The 27,020-nt window shown below is 44.6% G+C and overlaps 1 protein-coding gene across 8 annotated transcripts in view; it reads left to right on the forward strand.

The window, feature by feature from the left end:
• The window catches only part of DOCK3 (dedicator of cytokinesis 3), a 603,350-nt gene that overhangs the window by 416,173 nt on the left and 160,157 nt on the right, over positions 1-27,020 (forward strand). For all 8 annotated transcript variants that reach the window (XM_050957666.1, XM_050957672.1, XM_050957667.1 and 5 more), the window contains exons 14-15: positions 332-457; positions 15,918-16,042. In XM_050957666.1, the coding sequence (XP_050813623.1) occupies positions 332-457; positions 15,918-16,042 (251 nt within the window). The remainder of the gene's footprint in view (positions 1-331; positions 458-15,917; positions 16,043-27,020) is intronic.

Genomic DNA, 27,020 nt, shown 5'->3' on the forward strand with positions numbered 1-27,020 from the left:
AAGTGGTTCTAGCTTAGTGTGTACCAGGAAAAAACATAGTACCTCATAAGTGTTTTACAGTCAACCTGCATTGTTTAATTTTTTACTTCCAAATTCACAGTCCTGTATAACATTACACTACGCTCCTAACTAGTTCTTTAGAATAGTTTGGTTTCTCCAGCATTTCTTCAGATTTAGATACATAATATTATTCAAATAAAAAAAATGCTGTGTGTATTATCATGTTGTACATACTATATGTAATACAAGCCATTATTTCCCACATATAGCTTGATGTGAAGTGAGTTATAACTCTCGGATCTGGAAAAATAAATAACTTTGTTTCTTGCAGGACTTATAATTTCTCTACAGCTTCTTCGTGGGGACATGGAGCAGATTCGAAGGGAGAACCCCATGATCTTTAGCAGGGGGGTGTCTGTTACCAGAAAACTTGGTTTCCCTGATGTCATAATGCCAGGTTGGTAGATCGCCTCTAACTGTAAAATGCAGATGCTATTGTTCACAATCTTTCTTAACCATTGATAACTAGGATGGTTTTTCACTCAAGGATGGACAATAATGTCAGAGATGCCTTGGATGTTTCCATATTACAAATTCCAGATTGCAATAAAGCATACTTATTGCCAATTTGAAGTATTTTTCACTGAAGCAGTACAGAATCATAATAGAATGCATTAAATTGACATGCATAACATGTATTCAACAAACTGTTTTGTTCTTTTTTTTTTTTAATTCGAAATCCCTGCATAGTCTAAGTGTAGGGCTGTCTGTTTCAGAACCAGGGAGAGTTATCACACCCCTTTTTCCCCATAATAAAACGCCTGGGAAAACAGAAGAGTTTCCACATTGTGGAGCTGATTCTCAGGTTTAATATAGCTCCTCTTCATTGTTTGACAGCACAAAGGGCGTGTAAAACTGCCTAATTCCCCCCTCACCCCAATTCCCTAATTCTACACAACACTCAGTCCTCCAACAGATGTCTTGGCCACAGTGCTGCAGCATTCTAGCTATCCCTGGCTGCCAGAACAGCCTCTTGGGTCCATTGTCATCTGGGCAAAAATTAGAGGAGCCTTGAGTCTACTGAGTTGATTTAGGGGCCAAAGTAGCACATGGCCAGTTCTATGATAAATGGGCATGAAGGTTGGCATCATATAGACTGATTCATGCAGTGTAATGAGGAACTGGCCTTGAAACTCTCTGTCATACATAAACTTCATATGCCAGAATTTGAAATGCCACTCCCTCACTTCACATTATGAATCAGACCCAAATAAGGCTTTTTTAGATTTGGGAAATTTTGTGTGAGCAGTGTTTGGGAGAAATGTTGGATTTCTGTACTGGAAAAACTGTGCTGACACATTAACACCTTTGGTTGGTGCAATCTGATCAGGCAGTCTTTATAGAAACCATAGCGAAAAGCTCAGCAGGGGTTATGGGGGAAGTATTTTTAGAAAATATCGTGTAAATGATATGATCAGAAGTTTAGAACCATATATATTTTGACACACTTGAAAGTACCAGGATTTCTTGCATTAAGATGGGTGAGAGAGGAGGATGAGCACACAGGGATGCTAACTCCCAAATTCTATTTTGTGATAATTACATGGGAATTTAAAAAGAAACAATTTCAAATTAAAATTGTGTTTTATTGATCACAAAAAAATGTATAAATCTGAATAAAGCTAAAGAAGTTTAATTGACACATATTTAACGTGAATGTCTTTTTAGTGAATTTACCAAAGATATTTTTTGGCCTAAGAGCATGCTAAAGAATTTCATTTATTTAACTATATTCTAAACCTGTGTTCTACAAGCCAGGCCCAATGGCATGATGGCATCACATCACTCTGCAGTCTGCTATTCAAGAGGTTGTATATCAGGATAAAATCACAACTCCCACTCAGTGGACTACTGTAGTTGACATCAGGGCCAGACTTTTGAAATTTCAGTGTTTAAATCCATATTTAGACACCTGGATAAGTGGCCTGATTCTCCTTCATGAATTACTCATATGGATCCATACTCTTGGGTATATTGAACTGCCCCTTGGTTCCTTCAGACCACTGCAGGTATAGCAAGTTCAAAGAAGAGCTCAATGGCCTCAATGCTTCCTTCATTGTTTTTGCTCTTCCTGGGGCACCAGCCCTGCTCTGGGGGCTGTCATAAAGTGGGGGTTGCCCTGCCTCCTCCATATCTCTCCTCTTTTAGGCAATTTGTTTGCAAAGGAATCGAAGGGGAGCAGTCTCCATACAAGGGCTGTCCCCAGTCTAAGCCTAAGAGGTTTCCTCTAATAGTATCAACTCAGTCTACAAATCTTCTAGACTGTGGCTTAGGGGGTTAGTCTAGCAGTTAGTCCATCTCAACACAAAAGCTGTCCAAATGAGTAAGATTATGGGTACATTATTGTTGTGACTTTGCTGGTGTTCAGCCACTGGGAGACATCAGGAATATTAAAATAAAAGCAGCTTCTACAGAATGCCTTCAAAGTGTTTCTATCTTTGAGATATGCTGGGCTGTGACTTCCAGTTCCATATTCAGCTGTATGCACTTGACTTGGCCTCTAGATCTGGTGCCCAATTAAAGAGAGCCTGTCCTGCACTCTCTTTTCAGCTAATGGTCCTCAGAGACACCTCCTGCTGCTTGTTAATCTCCCTAGAGTGGAAATCCATACTGCCAATCTTTGAAGGAGAAAAAACAGCTACTTACCAGAGTAACTGTGTTTCTTTTAGATGACTGTGGATACGGATTCACACTCACCTTGCCACTTATTTGGAGTCTCTTATTAAGGATTCCTGAACTAAAAGAAGGATGCAGAAGGGCAGTTGAGGCAATTATTAGTGAGTGGAGAGAGGTTGAGTGCAACCAAAGCCTCATCAGATATTGATTACTAGAATGTCCATACTTGTGAACCAGGGGTGTGCATCTCTCCAAAGTGTGGGCCTACATGGACAGTCATCTTGAAGGACCACAGTAAATTATTGTTTCTTTCTTTTTAGAGGTGCTGAACACCAGAACTCTGTTAAATCCAGTGGTGTCTGCAGATGTTCTGCATATCCGAAAATTAGGCCTCTTATTTAGGTGCCTAAATGTGGAATTAGGTGTCTAACTTTAGGCACTCACATTTGAAAAATTTGGCTCAGGTATGTCAGAAATGGAGAAAAGCACATTGGACACTCCCTGACAACCAGTACCCTTCTTTGAAGAGTTTGTGCACAGACGAAGAGTAGGTATAAAGGAGAACATAACCACAGTGTAAGTAGAGTAGGAAGAAAGAAGTAGTCATATGTGAAGTGATGCATAATGCAATCACTTAACTACCTGGACAACTCTCCATCAGCAAAATCAGTATACTAAAAAAAATAAGGGAATTTCAATGATACAGGTTAGTGCCCCTTCACCTCTGGAGATACATGTTTTTACAATTGAAAATATGTTTGATCTCGTCCATTCCATAGTAGATATTTATCCATCTAATGCAGTTTGACACACTTGATAGACTCTGTTTAGCAGAAGTCCAGTATTAGAGAACCAGAGATAGTATAAATCAGGATTGAATTAGCAGAACTATGAAAATAAAGTTTACATGATCTTTGGTTCCAATGTCATTGTCAAATTCAAAAGTCTTCATTTTCTGGCAACTTTATTTGTATTTTCAGTGATTTAGAAAAGACTACTGGTTACCACGTCAAAACCTTTTGGGTGCTTTTGGTAGCTCTTGAGCATGTCCACGTATTTGTTAACTCTCTCTTTCAGACTGCTTTCTCCCTGCTTTACTTCGGAGCTGTTGCTGTGTTATTAAAGACAAGGTTTCTTCTCTCTGAAACGATTACTAGTGAGCTCAAAGGTTTCTATTAGCATCATACTTTGCAACTAGGTGCATGTTTTCAAAAGGTGACGGTCAAAAGAGGATTAATAACCATGTAGAGGCTTTGTCACCTAATGTTGCTTATATACACTGATCAGATTGTGAAGCAAAAAACTGTCAAAAGAAAGCAAATAACTAATATATTCAAACCGATTTCAAATGAACTTTAACATTCTTTTCTCTTCCTTTTTTATGAGGAGTCAGCAAGTTCCCTTTGCCCTCAGGCATCCAAACATTAAAATTCTAAGGTTACTACTTTTCTCCCAGTTTCCCTTCTTCCTCCCTGGCTTTTTTAATGGCACTGATGAGGATTCTTCTAATAAACCTCTCCCCCATCGACCAAGAATCTTGACTGATATCCAGCAATTGTTAGGGAACAGAATTACTGGAACCAGTCAAGTCATGCATATGTCCTGCATAGCTGTACAGAGCATTGCTAAAGTCTCTTTGGACAATCATGTCTGTTTCAATGTTAAATTTAGAAGTTCTGAGATTTTCATTGTGTTGCCATCTGAGAAGAGCATTCTGGGGAACTTAATGATCTTCTGTGTCCTTGTGAATCAGAAGGGATTCAGTCAGACCAGCCTTATCAAGTTTCTTTCTAAATTGCTATCGGATTTAAGAACATCCATTTAATCCTGACAATAATTTTACCTTTCCTCAGAGGTAAAAGCAATGAGGCATGTGCTGCTTGCCTTTTGGATTGCAAATTTATTGGTATACAGAACTTGCTATCAGAAATTTATTTCATAGGCATAGTGTTTGTCAGTTTCCCAAAGGCCATCCCTTCCCTTCCCCATGTGCTGATACATATTCTGTCTTTTACTTCGATTCTCTGATGAAAAGTGCATGCTTCATCTTTTACTTGTGAATGATGTTTCTTTCTCTTTTTTCTCTCTCTCCTTTCTAATTGTCCTGGTTCCTCTCTTTACTTTTCCTTCATTTTCTCCTCTTTCTTTCTGATGCAGAGATGAAGATAGTTGGGTGTAAGTTTCTGCTTTTCTGTGTAATTTCTGCTTATTGCTTGATTTTTTTCCCCATCTTTACTTCATGTTTTTTTCATGGAATGTTGGGGATTGGTCAAAATAACAAACCATAATAACATTGTGGGGAAGCTTTGGTAACAGATGGGCATTAACAGTGTATTATCGGTATTTCTTCACACTAATGTATTCCAGACAGAGTTGCTAAGTATAAAAGGATGAATCAGTATCCCTGCTTAGAAAGCTACGGGCATCAATGCTTTGAATGTTCACGAAATCATAGCAAGAGAAACATTAATAATAGGATGTGACAGGGCTTGTCAGCTGCTCAGAGGACAGGGCTTGTCAGCTGCTCAGAGCACAATTGTGGGAAGAGGGTTAACAGTAATTACAAAGAGAATGAAGACCAATCATTTTCATTAGTCAGAAAAAAGAAAATAAGCAAGGGTTAAGATGGAGCAAGGAAAATTTAGGTAAAATATTAGAAGAATCTGTTCGTAAAACCAGAGAGAAAAAATGGAACAGTCTGTCAAGGAAGTTTCTGGAATCACTGATTGATATTCAAGGACAGAAAAGAAACCTATCTAACCGGGACAGGATGGATAATGAAACCAATCATTTATTTACACAAGGGCATATGCTGGATCATCCACTAGTGTGCCTTACCCACCCTAAAGATTGCATGATTCTATCGGTATGAAAAAGAAATCTTGTTGAAGGAGAGGAAATAGAGTGATCAACTTTCTCCAATTTAATCTGGGAGCAAAACCATGACACTAAATACAAAGATTTGTGTAGATATGTCCTGCTGGCTCTATAAATCTGTTTATAAAACATAAGAACATAAGAATGGCCGTACCGGGTCAGACCAAAGGTCCATCTAGCCCAGTATCTTTCTACCGACAGTGGCCAATGCCAGGTGCCCCAGAGGGAGTGAAGCTAACAGGAAATGATCAAGTGATCTCTCTCCTGCCATCCATCTCCATCCTCTGATGAACAGAGGCTAGGGATACCATTCTTTACCCTTCCTGGCTAATAGCCATTTATGGACTTAGCCACCATGAATTTATTCAGTTCCCTTTTAAATGCTGTTATAGTCCCAGCCTTCACAACCTCCTCAGGCAAAGAGTTCCTCAAGTTGACTGTGCGCTGCGTGAAGAAGAACTTCCTTTTATTTGTTTTAAATCTGCTTCCTATTAATTTCATTTGATGACCCCTAATCATTTTAGTTGCCCTTTTCTGAACCTTTTCTAGTGCCAGTATATCTTTTTTGGTGTGAGGAGACCACGTCTGTACACAGTATTCGAGATGTGGGCGTACCATGGATTTAGATAAGGGCAATAATATATTCTCAGTCTTATTCTCTATCCCCTTTTTAATGATTCCTAACATCCTGTTTGCTTTTCTGACTGCCTCTGCACACTTTATGGACATCTTCAGAGAACTGTCCACAATGACTCCAAGATCTTTTTCCTGACCCGTTGTAGCTAAATTAGCCCCCATCATACTGTATTAATTCATTTGGATCCACAGGTCTAAATATCTGTTATTAGAAAGCAGATTAATGTGACAGTCTGTCTTTCCCTAGTTCCCCTCAGAAGCAGGGGGGAATACAGCCTGACCATTTTCTTCATCAAAAGCCAGAGTGTTCATCACGGGTTAAAATCAGGGCCGGTGCAACCATTTAGGCAAACTAGGCGGCCGCCTAGGGCGCCTAGTGGTTGGGGGTGCCTAAAAGCCCCCTCAGGCGAGGAGGTGGACGTTAGCTGGGTGGGGGGGCGCTTGGAGAGCCTTGCCCGCAATAACGAGGGGGGGCGCACAGGGGAACCGCTCCCTGCCCCAGCTCACCTCCGCTCTGCCTCCTCCGCTGAGCACACAGCCCAGCTCTAAGTCTCCTCCAATCAGCATCGCAAGCCTGGGCGAGGAGGAGAATTAGAACAGTGCTGACGTGCTCAATGGAGGAGGCGGAGCCGAGTTGAGCTGGGGCGGGCTACTCAGGCAGGCTTAGCTTCCACAGGAGGTCTCCCCAGGCAGGGTTAGCTGCCGGGGGGGAAGTCTCCCCAGACAGGGTTAGCTGCCAGGGGAGGAGGGGGGGAAGTCTCCCCAGGCAGGGTTAGCTGCCGGGGAAGTGGGGGGAAGGGGAGAAGTCTCCCCAGGCAGGATTAGCTGCCGGGAGGGGGGAAGAGGAGAAGTCTCCCCAGGCAGGGTTAGTTGCCATGGGGGGACGGAAGGGAGAGGGGTTAGCTGTCACGGGGGGTGGGGTTGGGTTTTTAATATAGTCCTCGATCACTTGGCTTTACAGGCCATGAGAGACTGGATTTTTACTTTAAAAAATCCTGTAAAGACTCTCTGGGTAAATACTCCTTTTTACTGAAATATTCCTCAATTATTCAGAAAGCTGGGTGCATCTAAGGTACAAATACCAACTAACCTGAGCTGCCTTTTTCCCCCAAATGGACACTGATGTATTAAGTCCATTTCAGAAGGCTGCAAAGCTGGAGAAAGCTGACCACTCTGTAAACTGAAGTTGAGAGTCAAGACTTCAAGGTTTTATTTACTGTTCTGTCTCTAGCTTATCCTATGACCTTAACAAGTCATATAACCTCTTTACTTAATTTTTCCCACATATAAAATAGGGATAATAATCATTTCTTTCCTCAAAAGGTCATTGTAAGTGTAGTTGAAAAATTTTTAGATCCTCTAATGAAAAGTGCTACATAAATGCAAACTGTAAAACGCGACAAAGAGTCCTGTGGCACCTTATAGACTAACAGATATATTGGAGCATGAGCTTTCGTGGGTGAATACCCACTTCCTCAGACGCATGCTGTTACTATAAGGTATGATTACTTTGTGGCCAGAACATCATGGTAAACCCTTTCAACAGAGAACATGAAAATCCTTTTAGCAAAAATCTCCTCTTTACTCTAATAGATGTCGGCTACTAAGTTGTCACTAAACTAGAGTAGTTCATATTTTTAAAGGTATTTTCAGCTTAAAGCCGTTAAAACAAAGGATGAGCATTAGCGATTTTCAAACGTTCTGCATACATTTTTCAATTTCTGGTGCATATACAAATACAAAACCAATATATAGTTATAACAGCTTTTCATGGCATTTTTAGGTTAGAAGATAGAGGCTTTCATTTTCATCTAAGTGAAGTTGCCAAAGCTTGCTAGGTTATAGCTTGCTCAGGATTTGTTTTCTGAACCTGAGGCTTCATAAACAGAGAGGGGAAAAAACTCCAGTGGAGGGAAGAAGGGGCCATTGGGTATATTTTTCTGATAAAATACAGAAGAATATAAATTGGTCTTATGTAACATTTTTCACACTCAAAAGCATTTTCAAGGCATTTCACTGAAAAATAAATTGCAGTCACTGGCTAGGTGAATTCTATAAACTTTTTATGCTCAGTAACAGCTAATACCTAGCTTTGGAAATTAGACTCAGTTTTGTTGAGAGAAGTAACATAAGCAGAGACACTCATGCTATGCTGTTGAAAATTGCCATTACATATTTCATTTCAACCTAGACAGCCACCTAAAATGAATCTTATAGTAGTATTATTCCTGCCATAAAGGTATGAGGCTACAGCTAATCTCATTTTCTAATCTGCAATATTCTCCTTACAAAGATAAGAAGTCCTAAACAATCCATGCTTCCAAGCCACACTGTCCTTCTCCCAAAATCATGAATAGAGAAATATCAGTTATTGCTGCTTCAGGGAGCCATTGCAATTTACACGTTTGCCACACCGAGGAAATAGATTAGCTGGTATGTGAGAAAAGTCCTTCTTTGTTTATTTTTGTTTTATAAATGATGTGAAAGATCTGATTTAAAGAGCACAAATTCTGTTAACCAGACCTTTCGATTTGAAATCACATTGCCATTCTGTGTTAAAGCTGACTTATCATTTTCTAAAGTCATAGACCAGACCTTTTTAGTCACATGCAAGCTGCACTCTCATTTCTGTTTAAACATTTATTGCAGGATGGCACCTCTTGCCTTCTAAGTGTAATTAAAGAACATGGATAATTGCAGTTAATGAACTGATGTGGGACTGAAGATTTGCTGTGGTTTCTGTGCAACCCTTAGGCCTTGTCTACGCTACAGAGTTTTGTCGACGCAAGTTAAGCCGACAATAAAAAATGGTTATAATTACACCACGTGTGCATGTTCACACTGTGCTCCTTCTGTCAGCAGAGTGCATCTACACTTGGTGCTCTAGCATCAACAATGAGAGCAGTGCACTGTGGGTAGCTAGCCCACTATGCTACTTGCCACTTTCTGCAGCTAAGAGTTGTGGGAAGGTGGAGTGGATCGCAGTGCATCATGGGTGCAGGCTCAATGTCCCATGATGCAATTCTTTCTGTCCCAGCATTCCATGAGCTTCCGGCTGCGTTTCACCGCATTTTTCAATGGCCCCTGTTTTCTGTGCACCCACCATCTCTGTCTGAAAGGATGGATCCTGCACTGCTCTCTACTGTTGTGGTCATTGTTATGAACACATCGTGGATGGTCATGCAGTATATCATGAGCTTCAAATCTGAACGGACATCAGAGGTGCCTGACCTGCTGCATGCCATGGAAAGAAACAACATCAGATTACTTTTGACATTCACAGAGCAGCTGAACATGATGGACTGTTGCTTTTGGACTCAGGAAACAAGTACTGAATGGTACAATTGCATCATTATGCAGGTCTGGGATGATGAGCAGTGGCTGCAGAACTTTCAGATGTGGAAAGCCACCTTCTAGGAACTGTGTGTGGAGCTTGCCCCTGTACTGCGGCACAAGGACTCCACAATGAGAGTAGCCCTCTCAGTGGAGAAATGTGTGACGATCGCTATGTAGAAGCTGGTTAATCCAGACTGCTACCAGGCAGTTGTGAATCAGTTTAGAGTCAGGAAGTCGACCATTGGGACTGCGTTAATGCAATTGTGCAGAGCCATTAATTGCATCTTGTTATGAAAGACTGTGACTCTTGGCAATGTGTGTGAAACAGTGGATGGCTTTACAGCTATGGGATTCCCTAACTGCGAAAGGGCAATAGATGGCATGCATATTCCAATTTTGGCCCAGACCATCTTGTGATGGAGTACCTCAATAGAAAGGGGTACTTCTCTATGATATTTCAAGCACTTGTGGGTCATGCAGACGTTTCACTGACATGAGCGCAGGGTGGTCTCAGAAGGTGCATGATGCATGTGTCTTCGGGAGCACTGGCCTGTACAGAAAGCTCCAAGCAAGGACTTTCTTTCCAGACCAGTTGATTCCAGTGGGGGATGTTGAAATGCCCACCGTGATCCTGGGAGACCCAGCATATGCCTTACTCCCATGGCTCATGAAGCCTTGAACAGGAAATCTGGACAGCATCATGGAGCACTTCAAGAATAGGCTGAGCAGGTGCAGAATGAATGTGGAATGTGCCTTTGGCTGATTAAAAGTATGCTAGCGCTGCCTTTATGGCAGGTTAGTTCTAAATGAGGAAAACATTCCCATAATCATAGCAGCCTGCTGCATGCCCCATAATATTTGTGAGGCTAAGAGTGAAAAGTTTTCCCACAGAGTGGAGTGCGGAGGTGGACTGCCTGGCAGCTGAATTTGAGCAGCCAGATACCAGGGTTATTAGAGGAGCACAACAGGGGACTATTCAAATCAGGGAGGCTTTGAGGCAACATTTTGATAAGGAGCACCAGTAATTTGTCTTTCTATACAGCACTCTGGCATGCTGTCACAAACAGATAGTTAAGGGTTAATGCCTCTTTTACCTGCAAAGGGTTAAGAAGTTCACCTAGCCTGGCTGACACCTGACCAGAGGAACCAATGGGGGAACAAGATGTTTCAGAAGGAAGGAGGGAAGTTTCCTTTGTTTAGAGTCAGTTTCAGTTTCAGCTGGAGTGAAAAAGATCAAGGAACCAGCTTCTTATCAGAATAGTAAGTTCTAGAAAGGAATAAATAGGTGTATGTTTATCTTCTTTTGTAACATGTCTTTGTGCAATTAGGGGAATAATCAAATTTGGGTATTCTTGTGTGTACTAAGGTTTTTGCCCAGGGTAACATCCTGTGTTTTAAATCTCTAGTCTGTGAGATCAGCTTGTATGCTGTCCCCCAGAGGTTTTTTCTTTTACCTTTCTTTTCTTTAATTAAAAGCCTTCATTTTAAGAACCTAATTGATTTTTCTCCCTGTGTTTTAGATCCAAGGAAATTGGCTCTGGACTCACAAGGATTGGTGGGGGGGAAAAGGAGGGGGAAGGAGTAATTCTTCTTTGTTTTTGAGATCCAAGGGAATTGGATCTGGACTCACCAGGAAATTGATGGAGGAGTCTCTCAAGGCTATCCAGGGAGGGGAAGGTTTTGGGGGGGAAGATAGTTTTCTCCAGATAACTCAAACATCTGGATGGTGGCAGCGAGACCAAATCTAAGCTGGTAGTTAAGCTTAGAGGTGTTCATGCAGGTCACCACATCTGTACCCTAAAGTTCAAAGTAGTGTGAGACCTATGACACATGCTTTGTTAACAAGCTGCCTTGCATGAAAATTGTAATGATTCCTGACCAGGATTTGAAGTCAGCAAATGATCAAACTACCACTATGTATTTCTACCAGCAACAAACACCATGCGTAGGAGACAAATAAAGATTGGTTATCTTTCAGAGAGTTTGTTTTTATTAAATACCAATTAACAACAAAAGGCTTGGTGAGAAGGGAGATAAGAGTGCAGGGCAGTGTAGGCTCTCATAGCAGTGTGTAAGTCCAGCTATCATTTTGGAAGCTGTCCGAAGTGGTGGAGTGAATGGGGTACCGAGATGTTCTGGGAAGTTGCAAGGAATGTGTGGGAGGAGTTTGGGGAGGACATGGAAAGCAGTTCTGTATCCGTCTGTGGGGCGGCGGGGAGAGCATCCATGTGTTCTGCCTGGAGCATGATTAGGGACTTCACTATCTCTGTTTGCTCCTCCATCCTTTTATCATCTGCTCCTGGCCCTTTACAAATGCACTCCTTGCTCTCCTTTCTGTCCTGCCTTTCTATTTTAAATTTTTTCCTCAGGGTCTCTTGCCACTCCCTGCGTTCTCTTTTTTTGGCCTCTGAGGATTGGGGCACCTCTCGGAACATGTCCTCCTTGCTCCGCCTTGGTCGCTTCCTTATCTAGCAGCGGCTCTTTGCCTGTTTGAAGAGGGTTCCCCTGAAGGCCACATCTGCAGGAGCACAAGAAAAAATACAAGGAAGCATGATTGTTAGTTCACACACAGCATTGAACCATTACAGTAAAAAACATCTCTTTTAACATACTAATCACTTTCTCACTGTCCCTTGGCAAGCACACATCTTGGCGAACACCCTAAGCATGGTGAGTTCAGCCCAGGTGGGGGTGAGTGGTCAGGATGGGGCAAAGGGTCTAGGTTGTTTTTTAAGGGGATTGGTGCAGGTGACTAGGGACAATATTGTAAATTCTGCCACCATTTTCCACAGGTGGGTTATCAAAGCCAATATTTCACTCCTGAGGGTAAGCAAGGGTGCATCTCTTGCATGCATGCAGCTTCAGACTGGGTCCCTATGCTGCTCCCTTGTGTGCTGCTTTAGTCCCTGCACAAGTGATTACCAGTTGGCACGGGAAAGTTTCCTACAATGCTGGAAGAAACAAAGCGGCTCTGCCAAGGAACATTCAGCAGAGGATTGGCGAGTACCTGCACAAAAGTTTCCTAGAGATATCTCTGGAGGATTCCCGTGAAATCTCGGTGTGCATTAACACACTGTTCTACCGCGCTGCTTAGCTGCACAGGGGAATGTATAGCACATTCAAACATAACTAGTCTTGTACATTTCTATCCCTTTACTCACTTCTAGAATATACAGAGCAAAGGACAGCTCTACCTCATATAACCAAGCAACATCAACTCAAGAAGATCACTTACCAGAGTTCTCCTCTCCTGTATCATGCGCACCAGAGATGGACTGCTTGGACTGGCTAGACCCCTCCGGAATGGAAAAGGGCTCCTGACTCACTGTGCCACAGGTGACCCTGCCGTGTGCTGCACATCGTCCTCCATCTTGACCTCCTCATCCACGACTTTGTCCTTGCCGTTGAGTTCACTGTCCATTGCCTCCAGCCCCACCGAAGTATCCATGGGGCTCTTGGTGGTGGAGGTAGGGTTGCTGCCAAGGATGGCATCCAGCTCCTTACAGAAGTGGCAGGTCTTGAGCGCAGCACCAGAGCGACGGTTTGAGGGGAGTGAAGGGCAGCAGAGTTTGAATTGCTGACAGAGCGGTCAGGAGGGGCATTGTGGGAAATCTTCTGGAGGCCATTTACAGCGACATAACCAAGCACAGTGTCTACACTAACACTTTGTCAATATAACTTAGGCACAAAAATCTCTACACCTCTCATCGAGGTGGTTTTATTTTATCAGCAAAGCAGGCGAATTTTGTCGGCAGATGAAGCATTGCAGTGTGTACACCTCTGCTGTTTTGTCAACGAAACCTGCCTTTTGTCAACAAAACTGTGTAGTGTAAGCAAGATCTTAGTGCCTCTGGGCTTAGAAACTTCCTGCTGATAGCTACCATCTCAGGGAAATGTGACCCCAACTCATGGGGGCCAATGGAAGAAGTGATAAACCAATGTAATATTTAAGTAAATATTTTCAAGACAGTAAAATTATTTTCATCGTTAAAGTGAAGAACTTAATTCAGCAGTTTAAGCTTCTGATTTTGGAACTAGACTCTCTGCCATCATAGGTTCAATACCTGATCAAGTTTACTCACCCCTTCTCTATGCCAAAGTACATCATTTTTCTCTTGTACCCTTTGCTGTGGGAAACACCTTATTTTTTAAAAGGTCCTGTTTGCTCTGCATTAACATTACAGACCCCAAGCCATTTTTTTGTAAATGCAGTTGCACCAAGGTGTTTGACTAAAATGCCTTCTCCCCTCATTATTTCTCATTGTGATGTCAATCACGGTATCTAAGCTGTCTGTATCTTATGGATTTCCTTTATATATACCTATGTAAAGCATCTTGAAATGTAAGATGCTATGTAAATATCAAATATTGTTATTAAATCAGGCTTGGGACTGATATGCAATCTGTCACTAGAACTCTGTATTTGCAGAGTCAGTCTTCAGCAAGGTGGGGTCACCAGGAAGAGGCTCCAAAAACCCAACCATAATTATGAAAATGTATTTCCAGAAAGTTATAGATGTAAATTAATTCCTCTCACCATATGAAGTGTTCTAAGGAAAATGGGTGCACTTGTCACTAAAGACTGACCAGGAGCAATTTCCAAACAAATAACCAACTCTGCCCTACTTTTCGCTTTCATGTCAACAGACTGTTACATTTCTTTAATAGTCCCATAGCAAGTGCATAAATGGCTCAGTCTGCATTTTGAGCAATGAGACTGATTAGAAATACATTATCACTTTCCCATCATTGTGGTTTGCTAGGTGTTAAGTTTGACCACTAAACATTAGTAAGAAAAGCTAGGTCTTCAGAAACATCTGTTGTCAGTTTCCATATAACAATTCCACCCTCCCTCCTCTCCCATCCCCCATTAATTAGGCTTGGCATTTTCAGATCTGTAATTGTGAGATGCTTCAGGCTGCAAACTTCATGGGGCTACACATTGGGAGTGGGGATAGTGGATAAGGAGGAGGCACTGTATATAGATACTCGTTCATAAATAACTCCCAGCAGAAGTCTTGGCAAAATAATATAGCTCTGTATCTAATATTAAGTGCTAAAGAGCTATAACTGTCACCAGCAACAAGTGAGATAAAGACAAGGCTGAAAGCTTGTAGTATTGATCCATACAGTGGATTTAGGAAGGGGGTTAAGGAACATTTCAGTTTGGGTGTAGACTACAAGAAAGACAGTACATTTATGACAGATACATGATTTCCCTTACTGCCTCTTTCCTTGTGCTTCTGGTTAATAAACAGATTTAAATGCATCAGCTTCTCCAAGTACTGAAGTGGAAAAGAACATGCCTCCAAACAGGCTCTGCATTGCTGGATAGCCATTCCATTACTTCATTATTTAGTTTCTTTGGGCTGCTTAACAAAATATTTGCCTGAAAGGGTTTGATTTTTTTGTTTTTTAACCTTACACATTTTTCACACAGTGTTAGCATGAGCTACCCTTCAGTATGCTATGTGGAAAACCAACATACATGAAAAAATGTATCTTTAGAAGCCAGTGACAGTTAAAAATAAATAAATGAAAAACCTAAAGAAAAATGACTGCTCTCTAGTCTCCTTTTGTTACAAAACATAAACACTTTAGAGTTGACTGCATTAGATTTGAAAGCTGATTTTCCCACAACAGCAGTAAATACTAGAGAAGTGGACTAGAAGCTGTCAAATTCAAATCAACAAGGGGTTGACAGATTGTTACCCCCAATACTCTAGCATCTGTATTTCTGGATATAATCATCTGCTCTGAAAGCACCTGAAAACAAGGTGATGAAAAATTGGCAGGCATTTCTAGTGCTCTCTCCCTAGCACTCCTGCATTGAGTGTGCAAGCTAGCCAGGAAACCATCAGAAAGAAATGTATTAATTCTCACCCACTCCACCTCAGCTGAGGTTTGAATTACAAACAGATCTCCAAAACAAAGAACAGCTTTTGCTTTTGTTACAGTAATAATAAACATTAGTGTTGTTGTGAAAAGAATTACTTGAATTTAATTTTCTATTAATTGCTACAAAATATAATTTTTAAAGCATACAAGAGACAGTTAATCAAGTGTTATTGACTATTTGTTAAACTTACCCGGATCATTCCACATCAGATGACTCAGCAAAAGATTGTGAGGTTATTTTCCCATTCCCTTCACTCCACCCATAATAATGCAATTATTGATTCTGAATCCAGATTTAATACAAACATTACTAACAACCCTCTGCTTTAATGCATTGTTGGTCAAATATTCTTTTTTTTTTTTATTAACTTGCTGCTTGGAATGAGTTGGGCTCCAGTCAATATCTTGAAGAACACAGTCAGTGAGTTGTCTCCATAGAGGCACCATATCTTTGATGTGGTCTTTAAACATGTGACTCCTGTCTCTCATTTTAGGTGATATACGTAATGACTTGTACCTGACACTAGAGAAGGGGGATTTTGAGAGAGGTGGGAAGAGTGTTCAGAAGAACATCGAAGTGACCATGTATGTTCTTTATGCAGATGGAGAGATCCTGAAGGTAAGCAAATAAGTTTGTTTCTGTGCTGAGTTACATCAATATCAACCTCCTTGTTCCATGTACATCTTCTCTTGCCTTCTCTAATACCCTGGAAAGTTTTGAATAAAATTATTTCCTTTAACTTTTGGGGCCTTTTGGGTTCTTTATTTACTTCAATACTATGATAAAGAGATTCAGCTACTAGGTTTGAATTAGTTTAGGGCAGTTCTGCTAGTGGAGAAATAATGGTAAACCTCTGAATTTGGGGATTTGGACAAAACATTAACAAACAGTAAGTGAAAAGCTAATTTAGTTAAAATTTTCACTCATAGTGGATCAAAACTCAAGAATTCCATGCCAGCGATGGGAGGGGAGAAGGATGTGGCTGACTAAATTTGAATGAATGCATTGTGCTCTGGTGCATGGGATCACAGCATTGCTCAGGTTTGGCCCAGCTGCCTCTCTGTTAATGATGGAGGTGTGGCTGGGCCAAATGTGAATGGCGCTGTAACCCTGTGCCCAGAATGGGGAGCCAGGCCCAGCCCCAGGGGAAGGAGCCACTGCTGCAGGGTGTGTGGGGCAGGATCACAATTTTTAGTGTCTAGCAAAAGTTATGAAGTTAAGCTCCCAGGCTTGTTTTTTGAAAGTATTGTGAAAGTTTCCTTTGAGGATGAAAACTGAATAGTTCGCTCTATATCTGACTGAATAGAGACACTGGATTTTTGGTTTATTAAAATAATCTATTACCCACTACCAAGCCCCCGTTTCCTTTCCTCCTTTTGACTGGAGGGATGTTAATGGACCATTTCATCTTGAATGGTCCCTTGAAATGTGTGTTAGCTACTTCTGCTAAACAATTTTCACCTTGTATTTAGCTGTAACACTCTGAGTGAGTTTCCCAGACCTATAGAAGAGCTCTGTGTAAGCTCGAAAGCTTATCTCTCTCACCAACCAGATGTTGCTCCAATAAAAGATATTACCTCACCCACCTTGTCTCTCTGATATCTGGAACCAACACAGTCACAACAACACTGCATACAAAAATATGAGTAAGGATGACAGAATTGGGCTTTTCGGGAGAGATTGAGATGTCCTTAAAATTATTGGGTTGTCCCTCCAAAGTCTGTAGAAGGCATTGTATTCAAATATGAATTATGTCCGAAATCAACAAGTTTGGTGGCTTTAGTCTAATTTCAGTCTAATTTTAATTGAAATTCCCTCACACTGCTTTGTAATTTAGCACCCCTTATCACAAGCAGCAATCTCTGTTTAGAATAGGCCATAGACCAGGAACAGCAAAATATATTTCGAATCGGAATTGTGGTGCTTTGACTGTGTAACAGAACTTGCACAGTTCTGCTCAATTACTGTATGCTTGGAATAGAGAATTTCTATCAGTCTCTCCTCTCCATTAAGCACTAAAAATTATTAAATTCACCCTATAATTAAACAAAAGAAACTTGGAGAAAATGTCTGCATCCCACTGTGTAAGCAGCCTCAAGGAACTCAGGTGATCCTTCTGGGAAAACAAATATAAACACTGACGATATTGGATCAAATTAGCTCTTCCAGAAACTCCTTACTATTAATGTTTACAATAAAAATTATTAATCTTTAATGCATTCTTTTGCATTTTCTTTCCTATTATGTTGATTATTGCAGCTGAAGTTCTCTGGCTGACAGTGGCTTTGCAGCAGCAGCTTCTCCTTCTGTTTAATATCAAAATCCTATCTGACCTTGAGTAAAATCTGCCTCACTCCTGATGGGAAATGGCAGGGACGTCACAAGTATTCAGTTAAAAGCCCACTTGCTCTAAATGCCCAAAATGAAGATTAACTAGACCACATGTATGAAGTGTAAAACAAAATACCTTGAAATTTTGCAGATAGTTTGAAACAAAAGCAGAATGATCTGAAAATAAAAGATAAAAAAATATTAATTTAGTGTCATACTGAAAACACCTAGGGTAATAAACCTGTGTAGTTTTTTGGCAAATGAATGCCTAGACATCTTAATATCCATTACAAAGATGAGACTATTAAAAGTGATAGATCTAATCATTCTCGGAGATCTTCACCTAAATTAAGAGGAAGACCTTGAATACAAACTTTCTTTATCTAGTCTTTGCGGCATTTTGAAGGCTGACACAAACTGGAAATCTAATGTTTGAGGAGCTGACATTTTCTGTTTTTCTGGGTTTTTCTACAGATTTACAACACCAGTATACACTTGATAGGTCAACTTCTTCTGCAAGGACAAGGATATTAATGTTCAATGATAAGTTACCCCACTAAATTAACAGTAATCCCCCAGATGGCTGGTCTCATTTGCTTTTACTTTGGCAGATGAATTGGCAACATTTTTACATCAAGCAGAAAACTCCACAGTGAGCAAAGAGTTGAGACAGGATTAGTCTCCAAATTTAATTCCCATATAGTGTGTTTCTGTTATGTGGTAGTGATTATTTCTGCATATTGGCAATTGTCATTTTTGAAATGATCTAAATTCAGTTCAATAGATGTTAAATTTGATATGTTTCATGCTGCTGTTCTGAAGTAATAAACTATACAGATATTCAGATTAATGGGAGCAAAGTTCTGCTTTCTCTTGTGGGCTATTATTGTACCAGGATGGATATTTTGCTTACTTGTTACTAGGTATGTCAGATCCCATAGTCCATATTCCACAGTGTTTCCTATTTAGGAATCCTCAGTTGTTGTTAATCAGTTCCTTTTTGGACAACTGTTTGAACATTTGAAATGCTGTATAACATTCTTTTGAATTTTGGGTCAGATCCTCAGCTGGTGTAAATTGAAATATCTCCATTGTTTTTAGTCAAGCTGTGTTGACTGATATGAGTTGAGAATCTGGCCTTCTATGTTTCAATTAAATATTTGGTCTGAAGTTTAAAAACACGTGAGCTTCTTTGTGCATTGAGCACACAATCTCTCCATTTTGAGGGTGTGTCCACTTGAATTCATCTGTTTGGATTGTAAATTCTTTTGGGCAAGGACAGTCTCTTGCTATGGTGTCTGTTTGTACAGTACCTAGTACAATGAAACCCCAGTCTCAGTTGTAGCCTCTAGGTGCTACTATAATATAAATAATAACAAAAATATGGGTCGATATTGAAATGGCCCATCCTGTTGAAATGAGGATGCTCAGAGAGCTGGCAATATATTCAGTTCGTCTTACTTAGAATCAACATTATATGTTGACTAATTGTATAGATTTAGCACATTTATTATTATTGATGTGTTCAATAATATTTATGATTAAAGTTTCTCTTTTTCCTAATGAAACCTTTTAGAGTATTTCCTTTGTTGGATGATGGTGAAGTCGTGTAAGGAATTAGGACAGAGTTTCAGATATCACAGATTTGAGAGGTTAGAGACACATATAGATTGTTAGGTAGATTGTTTTTTTTTAATGACTGATTTTAAAAATATATCATTTAATTTCAAAGGTATCCCAAATCCAAGTAAATAAAAGAGCATTGGGTCCTCCTGGGAGAAGCCAGGACCACAAATAACTTTCTTACAAGAGATCCACCTAATTTCTTACCAAATTACAAGCAAGAATGGATGTATTAAGTAGACTGAGTGACAATGATTTTGATACATGGGCACTTGAGTATTAAGTCTCTTTTGAGAAACAGAATAAAAAGACCATTTTATTGTAGTGGAGGGAAAGATAGGTGAGATGGAATTGTTATTAGTTAATATGAATTCCTATACTTTGAATGCTTCAGGAACTGGCACCTTACAAATAAACTCTGTTTTTCTACTATATGTGGAAGCATGTGATATAACAATAAGCACTTGTTAACAAAATTTTTGATCATTGTGACAAAGTCAAACCTCACAGCTATAAGAGAGTGGTGGAAAGCGTGTATATCATTCCTAGAACGGTGAAGGCCCTTTTTCCTATGAACTGAAAAGACATTATCTCAGATTAATTAGAGACATGCAAGTCCAATTAAGGGGCTTCCAGTGACCTTTAAAAACCCCTCCTCCAGTTAGAGAGTGGGAGGAGGGAGAAGAAACAAGCTGCAGCAGGGTTAGGGGCAGCAGGAAGAAAAGGGTTCTCCTAGGTAAGAAGGCTGGTCTCCTCCTTACACAGGAAACATTGAATTTACATATGTTTTGGGGAAGGGCTAGTAACCAGAAACCAGCATAATAAGTTAATACTCTAGTCAGGGATCAAGGAGATGTGTTTCTTTTGTATTATAGGGTTCTTTTGCTTAAGAGAACTATTCTAGCCTACCCTGAGCCTGACCTTGTAAATATTGTAAATAAACCAAAGTTAAGAACTTAAAAACCTCTAGAGTAGGACTGATTTACTCCAGCTGTGCCTCTGCCACCACAGAGAGAAATGCTGAGGCTGCCCTGGCCAAAAAGGTGCCTTGCCACATCATATACAGCAGTGTTTCCCAACTGCTTGTGTAGGGAAAGCCCCTGGTGGGCCAGGCCGGTTTGTTTACCTGCCCCATCTACAGGTTCTTCTTCGAGTGATTGCTCATATCCATTACAGTTAGGTGTGCGCGCTGTGCGTGCACGTTCGTCAGAAGATTTTTACCCTAGCAACTCCAGCGGGCCGGCAGGTCGCCCCCTAGAGTGGCGCCGCCATGGCGCCTGATATATACCCCTGCCGGCCCGTCTGCTCCTGAGTTCCTTCTTACCGCCGTGTCGGTCGTTGGAACTGTGGAGCGCGGCATAGCTGTCCTCCACGTCCCTAGCTCTCCATTGTATCGTTGTTCTACTAGTTGTATTTAGTTGTAGTTGTAGTTAGAGTATAGAATATTAGTTGATAGTTGTATTTACTTATTGTATATAGTTAGCGGGCTTGGGCTCTAGCCCTCCCCAGCGCCGGGCTCATGCCCGGTTCGCCAGGGTTCAAACACTGCTCGGCCTGCAAGAAGCCGATGCCCACGAGCGATCCCCACGACTCCTGCTTGAAGTGCCTTGGGGAATCGCATATTTCCAAGAAGTGCCGCATTTGTAAGGCATTTAAGCCAAGGACCAAGAAGGAGAGAGATCAGCGCTTAAAGACTCACCTCATGGAAGCAGCGCTTAACCCTCCATCCTCAACACCGAGTGCCGGCTCCGCTCTGGCACCGGACCGCGCCGGGCCCGGGAAAACACCTCGGCACCGACCTTCCCCAGCACCGGGCCCCGACGCAAGACATTCGACGTCCACCACTCTGGCCAAGCAGACTCGAACGGAGCGCCCGGCACCGACTACTGCCGCAGCACCATTACCAGGGATTCCGTCAACTCCGGGCCCGGGGGATCCGTCGAGTCCGGTCCCTCACAGCTCCCTCATAAGATCCGGGGTTGAGCTAATGGTCCCCTCGACGCCTGAGACATTTTCCTCGGCTAGGGACCTGATAGCACTAACTGAGTCTACGCTGCCTCAACCCCCAGTGCCTCCGGTGCGGGTTCTACAATCTAAAGGCAAGCCTGTGGCCATGCGAGCGCTGTCTCTGGATTCACCGAGCCGGCACCAATCCCCATCGCGGTCCCGGCACCGTTCCCGGTCCCATGGGCGGTCTCGATCAAGGCACTGCTCGCAGTCCCGGCACCGCTCTCCACAGCGGTACCGGTCATACTTGCGGCGCCAGTCCTCTTCATGACGGTCCCGATACTCCCGGCACCGCTCTGGCTCGAGCCATTGCTACCGGCGCTGAGGTTCGAGAAGCCGTTCCCAACATCGACATTCTAGATCCCGGTCGACCTCCCGGCACCGCACTGGTGGCAGGTCCCGGTCTCGATCCCGGCACCGGTCCCCGGCACCGAGGAGGTCTCCGCCGTCTAGAGTCCATATCAGTCCCGTTCGGCTCCTCCCTGGCCGTCCCGACAGCCGTCTGTCTTCTCCCAAACAGACAGCGCGTACGCCATGGACACTGACAGGCCTGCTGCTCTCTTCCATGATCCCCCCCCCCCCAGGAACATGGACCACAACAGTGGGGCTTATGGACTCCCTGGGCGTATCATCAAGCCCAAGGCCCTCAGCAGATTCCCCCGCGTTCGACAGCATCTGAACACAGGGCTCCGGAGGCCACATTGTCTCGTCCTCCCCCTTCCCCTGCAGAGGAGGGGTTGTCTCACCGTCAGGACCCTGATCTCCCTCCAGAGTCGGATGCAGTGCTCCAGGCAGAGCCTTCTGCAGATCCACTCCTGCCGGGTGTCTCCTCATCATCCTCCCCGGATGAAGCAGTGGCTGGAACGACATCCACCAGCCCTCCTCCGCTTGACCTCAGGGCGCATCAGGACTTCCTCAGGCACGTGGCGCAGAGCATGAACTTACAGGCTGAGGAGGTCTCAGAAATTGAGGATCCGGTGGTGAGCATATTATCTGCCGATACACCCACTCAAGTCGCCCTTCCTTTCATCCGGACCATTCAGGCCAATGCCAATACCATCTGGCAATCACCGGCGTCCGTTCCCCCTGCTGCACGCGGAGTGGAGTGCAAATACATGGTGCCCTTGAAGGGGTACGAGTATCTATATGTTCACTCGCCCCCGTGCTCCCTCGTCGTACAATCTGTGAACGAGAGGGAGCGCCATGGCCAACAGTCCCCGGCACCAAAGTCTAAGGAAGCGAGGTGCATGGACCTGCTCGGCCGAAAGGTCTATTCTGCGGGCGCCCTCCAGCTTCGGGTGTCCAATCAACAGGCTCTCCTTAGTTGCTACACTTACAACACCTGGGCGGCAGCGGACAAATTTAAGGAGCTGCTTCCGCAAGATGCGTGTCAGGAATTCGCTGCGATCCTTGACGAGGGCAAGAAGGTAGCGAGAACTTCCCTACAAGCATCTCTGGACGCCGCAGATTCGGCCGCCAGGACTCTAGCTTCTGGCGTTACCATGCGCCGCATTTCCTGGCTACAGGTCTCTGGCCTCCCTCTGGAGCTCCAGTATACCATCCAGGATCTCCCGTTTGAAGGCCAGGGCCTGTTCTCGGACAAGACTGACCCCAGGCTACAAAGCCTCAAAGACAATAGGGTCATTATGCGCTCGCTGGGGATGCATACACCTGTCACCCAGCGCAGACCCTTCCGGCCTCAACAACACCGGCCCTACCCACAACCCCGGCAGAGGCAAGACTTCGCCAGACGACAAAGTAGAAATGGCCGACGTAGACAATTGGGCAGCCAAGGAGGACAAAACCAGAGCTCCTCCAAGGCTCCCTCCGGCCCGAAACCTTCATTTTGAAGGTGCGCCCGAGGGCGCTGCACCAGTTTCCCTCCTGGATCCATCCCCTCCTTTTTCCAACCGTCTTTCGTTTTTCCTCCCTGCATGGTTCCAGCTAACATCCGACCGATGGGTCTTACGCACGTTGCAAGTTGGATACCATCTGCAATTCGTTTCGCACCCTCCCTCGTCCCTCTTCAGGGACCCCTCTCACGAGCAACTCCTCCTTCAGGAGGTGCGAATGCTCCTCGCCAAAGGAGCCATAGAGGAGGTTCCAGAGAGCGAGCGGGGCAAGGGGTTTTATTCCCGTTACTTTCTGATCCCCAAAGCCAAGGGAGGCCTCAGGCCTATCCTCGACTTGCGGGAACTCAACAGATACGTGGTGAAGTTGAAGTTCCGTATGGTATCCTTGGGGACCATTATCCCATCCTTGGATCCTGGAGACTGGTACGTCGCCCTCGACATGCAAGACTCATACTTTCATATAGCCATCTTCCCGCCCCACAGACGGTTCCTTCGGTTCGTGGTCAACCGCCGCCACTATCAATTCGCGGTCCTCCCATTTGGCCTCTCTACGGCCCCGAGGGTGTTCACCAAGTGTATGGCTGTAGTCGTCGCCCATCTTCGTCGCAGTCGCATACATGTATTCCCATACCTCGACGACTGGCTGATACGGGGATCATTAGAGGCACAAGTCCTCAGCCACGTCCGCATGGTCAACAGACTTTTCGTGAGCTTGGGTCTAATCCTCAGTATAGAAAAGTCAACACTAATCCCCACTCAGAGGATAGAGTTTATTGGAGCCCTTCTGGACTCTACTCTGGCCAGAGCCATTCTTCCTCTATCAAGGTTCCAGACCTTGACAGCCATCATACAACAACTGCAGGCAGCACCCTTGACCTCAATACGCACTTGCCTGACTCTATTGGGCCACATGGCGGCCTGTACGTTTGTCACGGGGTATGCGTGGCTTTGCATGAGGCCCCTCCAGTCCTGGCTCATCACTCAGTACTGTCCGGCCAGGCACCCTCTGGACACGATTGTCACCGTCCCCCAGGACATATTAGGTTCCCTGCAGTGGTGGCTGGATCAGTCCGTGGTGTGCGTGGGGCTCCCGTTCCATCCGCCCCAGTCCTCGGTGTCCCTGACAACGGATGCCTCAGATCTAGGCTGGGGGGCCCATCTCAGAACCCTGCGGACCCAGAGCCAGTGGTCACCTCACGAGCTGACCCTCCATATCAAAGTACGGGAATTGAGAGCAGTCTGCCTTGCTTGCCAAACGTTCCGTCATCAACTTCAGGGCCGCTGTGTCTCGGTGTTCACCGACAACACAACGAACATGTATTATATAAACAAGCAGGGCGGCACGAGGTCTTCTTCCCTGTGTCAGGAGACCATGAGGGTCTGGGACTTCTGCATAGCCCACTCCATTCACCTCATCGCATCCTTCCTTCCTGTGGTTCGGAACACGCTGGCGGATCATCTGAGCAGATCCTTCCTTTCGCACGAGTGGTCCCTTCGCCCGGACATCGCCTTTTCGCTCTTCCGGAGGTGGGGATGTCCCCTTCGCGTCTCGAGGGAACAGGAAGTGCCAGATGTTCTGCTCCTTTCAAGGCCTGGAACCGGGTTTGGTAGCGGACGCCTTCCTTATTCCATGGATGACACACCTGTTCTACGCATTCCCTCCATATCCGCTCATCCACAAGGTCCTTCTGAAGGTGCGCAGGGACAGGGCCCGCTTGATCATGATAGCTCCAGCATGGCCCCGGCAACATTGGTACTCCATGTTGCTGGGCCTGTCTCTGGCTGACCCTGTCCCCCTGCCTCTTCACCTGGACCTGATCACTCAGGACCACGGCAGGCTCCGTCACCCGGACCTTCAATCGCTGCACCTCACAGCGTGGCTCCTGAGTGGCTGACCCGGTCTGAAATGCGTTGCTCTACCCCAGTGCGTCAGGTGCTCCTGGAGAGCAGGAAGCCTTGCACCAGAGCGACGTATTTGGCCAAATGGAAGCGCTTCACGTGCTGGTGTGCTAATCGGAACTTCCTTCCCACTGCAGTCTCCATCTCTACTATCCTTGACTACCTCTGGTCCCTCAAACAACAGGGCCTGGCGGTGTCATCTCTAAGGGTTCACTTGGCGGCCATTTCCACCTTCCACCCAGGAAGGGATGGCCGCTCGGTGTTTTCTCACCCGATGGTGACTAGGTTCCTTAAAGGTCTGGAGCGTCTTTACCCACAGATTCGCCGCCCCGCCCCCACCTGGGTCCTGAACCTGGTTCTGGCCCGGCTCATGTCCCCTCCCTTTGAGCCTTTGGCAACTTGCTCCCTTCTCTACCTCTCCTGGAAGACCGCCTTCCTGGTGGCCATCACCTCCGCGAGACGGGTGTTGGAACTCCGGCCCCTCACGGTAGATCCCCCCTATACTGTGTTCCACAGGGACAAGGTGCAGCTGAGACCGCACCCAGCCTTTCTCCCCAAGGTGGTCTCGGCCTTTCACGTCAACCAGGAGATCTTTCTCCGTCTTTTTCCCGAAACCCCATTCGTCCCGCAGGGAGCAGCAGCTTCACTCACTGGACGTCCGTAGGGCGCGCGCCTTTTATATAGAGAGAACCAAGCCGTTCCGCAAATCCCCCCAACTCTTTGTGGCAGTAGCGGAACGTGTCAAAGGGTTGCCCGTCTCATCTCAAAGAATCTCCTCGTGGGTGACGTCCTGTATCCGAGCCTGTTATGACTTGGCTCATACCCCTCCGGGCCACGTGACTGCGCACTCTACCAGGGCTCAAGCCTCATCGATGGCTTTCCTCTCCCACGTGCCCATCCAGGAGATCTGTAGGGCAGCGACCTAGTCCTCCATTCATACTTTCACTTCCCATTATGCCCTGGTCCAGCAGTCCAGCGATGACGCGGCCTTTGGCTCCGCCGTGCTCCACGCCGCGACTTCTCACTCCGACCCCACCGCCTAGGTAAGGCTTGGAATTCACCTAACTGGAATGGGTATGAGTAATCACTCGAAGAAGAAAAGACGGTTACTCACCTTTGTAACTGTTGTTCTTCAAGAAGTGTTGCTCATATACATTCCACACCTGCCCTCCTTCCCCACTGTCGGAGTAGCCGGCAAGAAGGAACTGAGGAGCGGACGAGCCGGCAGGGGTATATATTAGGCGCCATAGCGGCGCCACTCTAGGGGGCGACCTGTCGGCCCGCCGTAGGTGCTAGGGTAAAAATCTTCCGACGAATGTGCACGCACGGCACGCACACCTAACTGGAATGGATATGAGCAACACATCTCGAAGAACAACAGTTACAAAGGTGAGTAACCGTCTTTTCGGCTGATTGCGGCTCCCACTGGCTGAGGTTCACTGCTCCAGGCCAATGGGAGCTGCTGGAAGCAGTGACCAGCACATCCCCGCGCTGCTTCCAGCAGCTCCCATTGGCCTGGAGCAGAGAACCGTGGCTGGTGGGACCCGTGATTGGCCAAACCTGCGGACGGGGCAGGTAAACAAACCAGCCCGGCCTGCCAGGGGCTTTCCCTACACAAGCAGTGTCCCAAGTTTGGGAAACACTGATATACAAAAATCTGCTGTATGGGTGAGGGGACATGCAGAAAGAGAGAAACCTCACCTTTAATCTTAGTTCCTCCTGAGCTGCTGACAAATTGGAAAGTCCAGTTCCTCCACTGATTATGGTCACTCACTAGTTGTTGTGGTACTTCATCCCAGCTGATGCCAGATCATTCAGTGTCCTCTGGCACTGTCTTCTGTCATTTCTTCCTTGACCTTTCTTGCTTTCTCTTTCCTTTCTCA

This window comes from Gopherus flavomarginatus, chromosome 6, assembly GCF_025201925.1.
Source record: "Gopherus flavomarginatus isolate rGopFla2 chromosome 6, rGopFla2.mat.asm, whole genome shotgun sequence".
NCBI lineage: Eukaryota > Metazoa > Chordata > Testudines > Testudinidae > Gopherus > Gopherus flavomarginatus.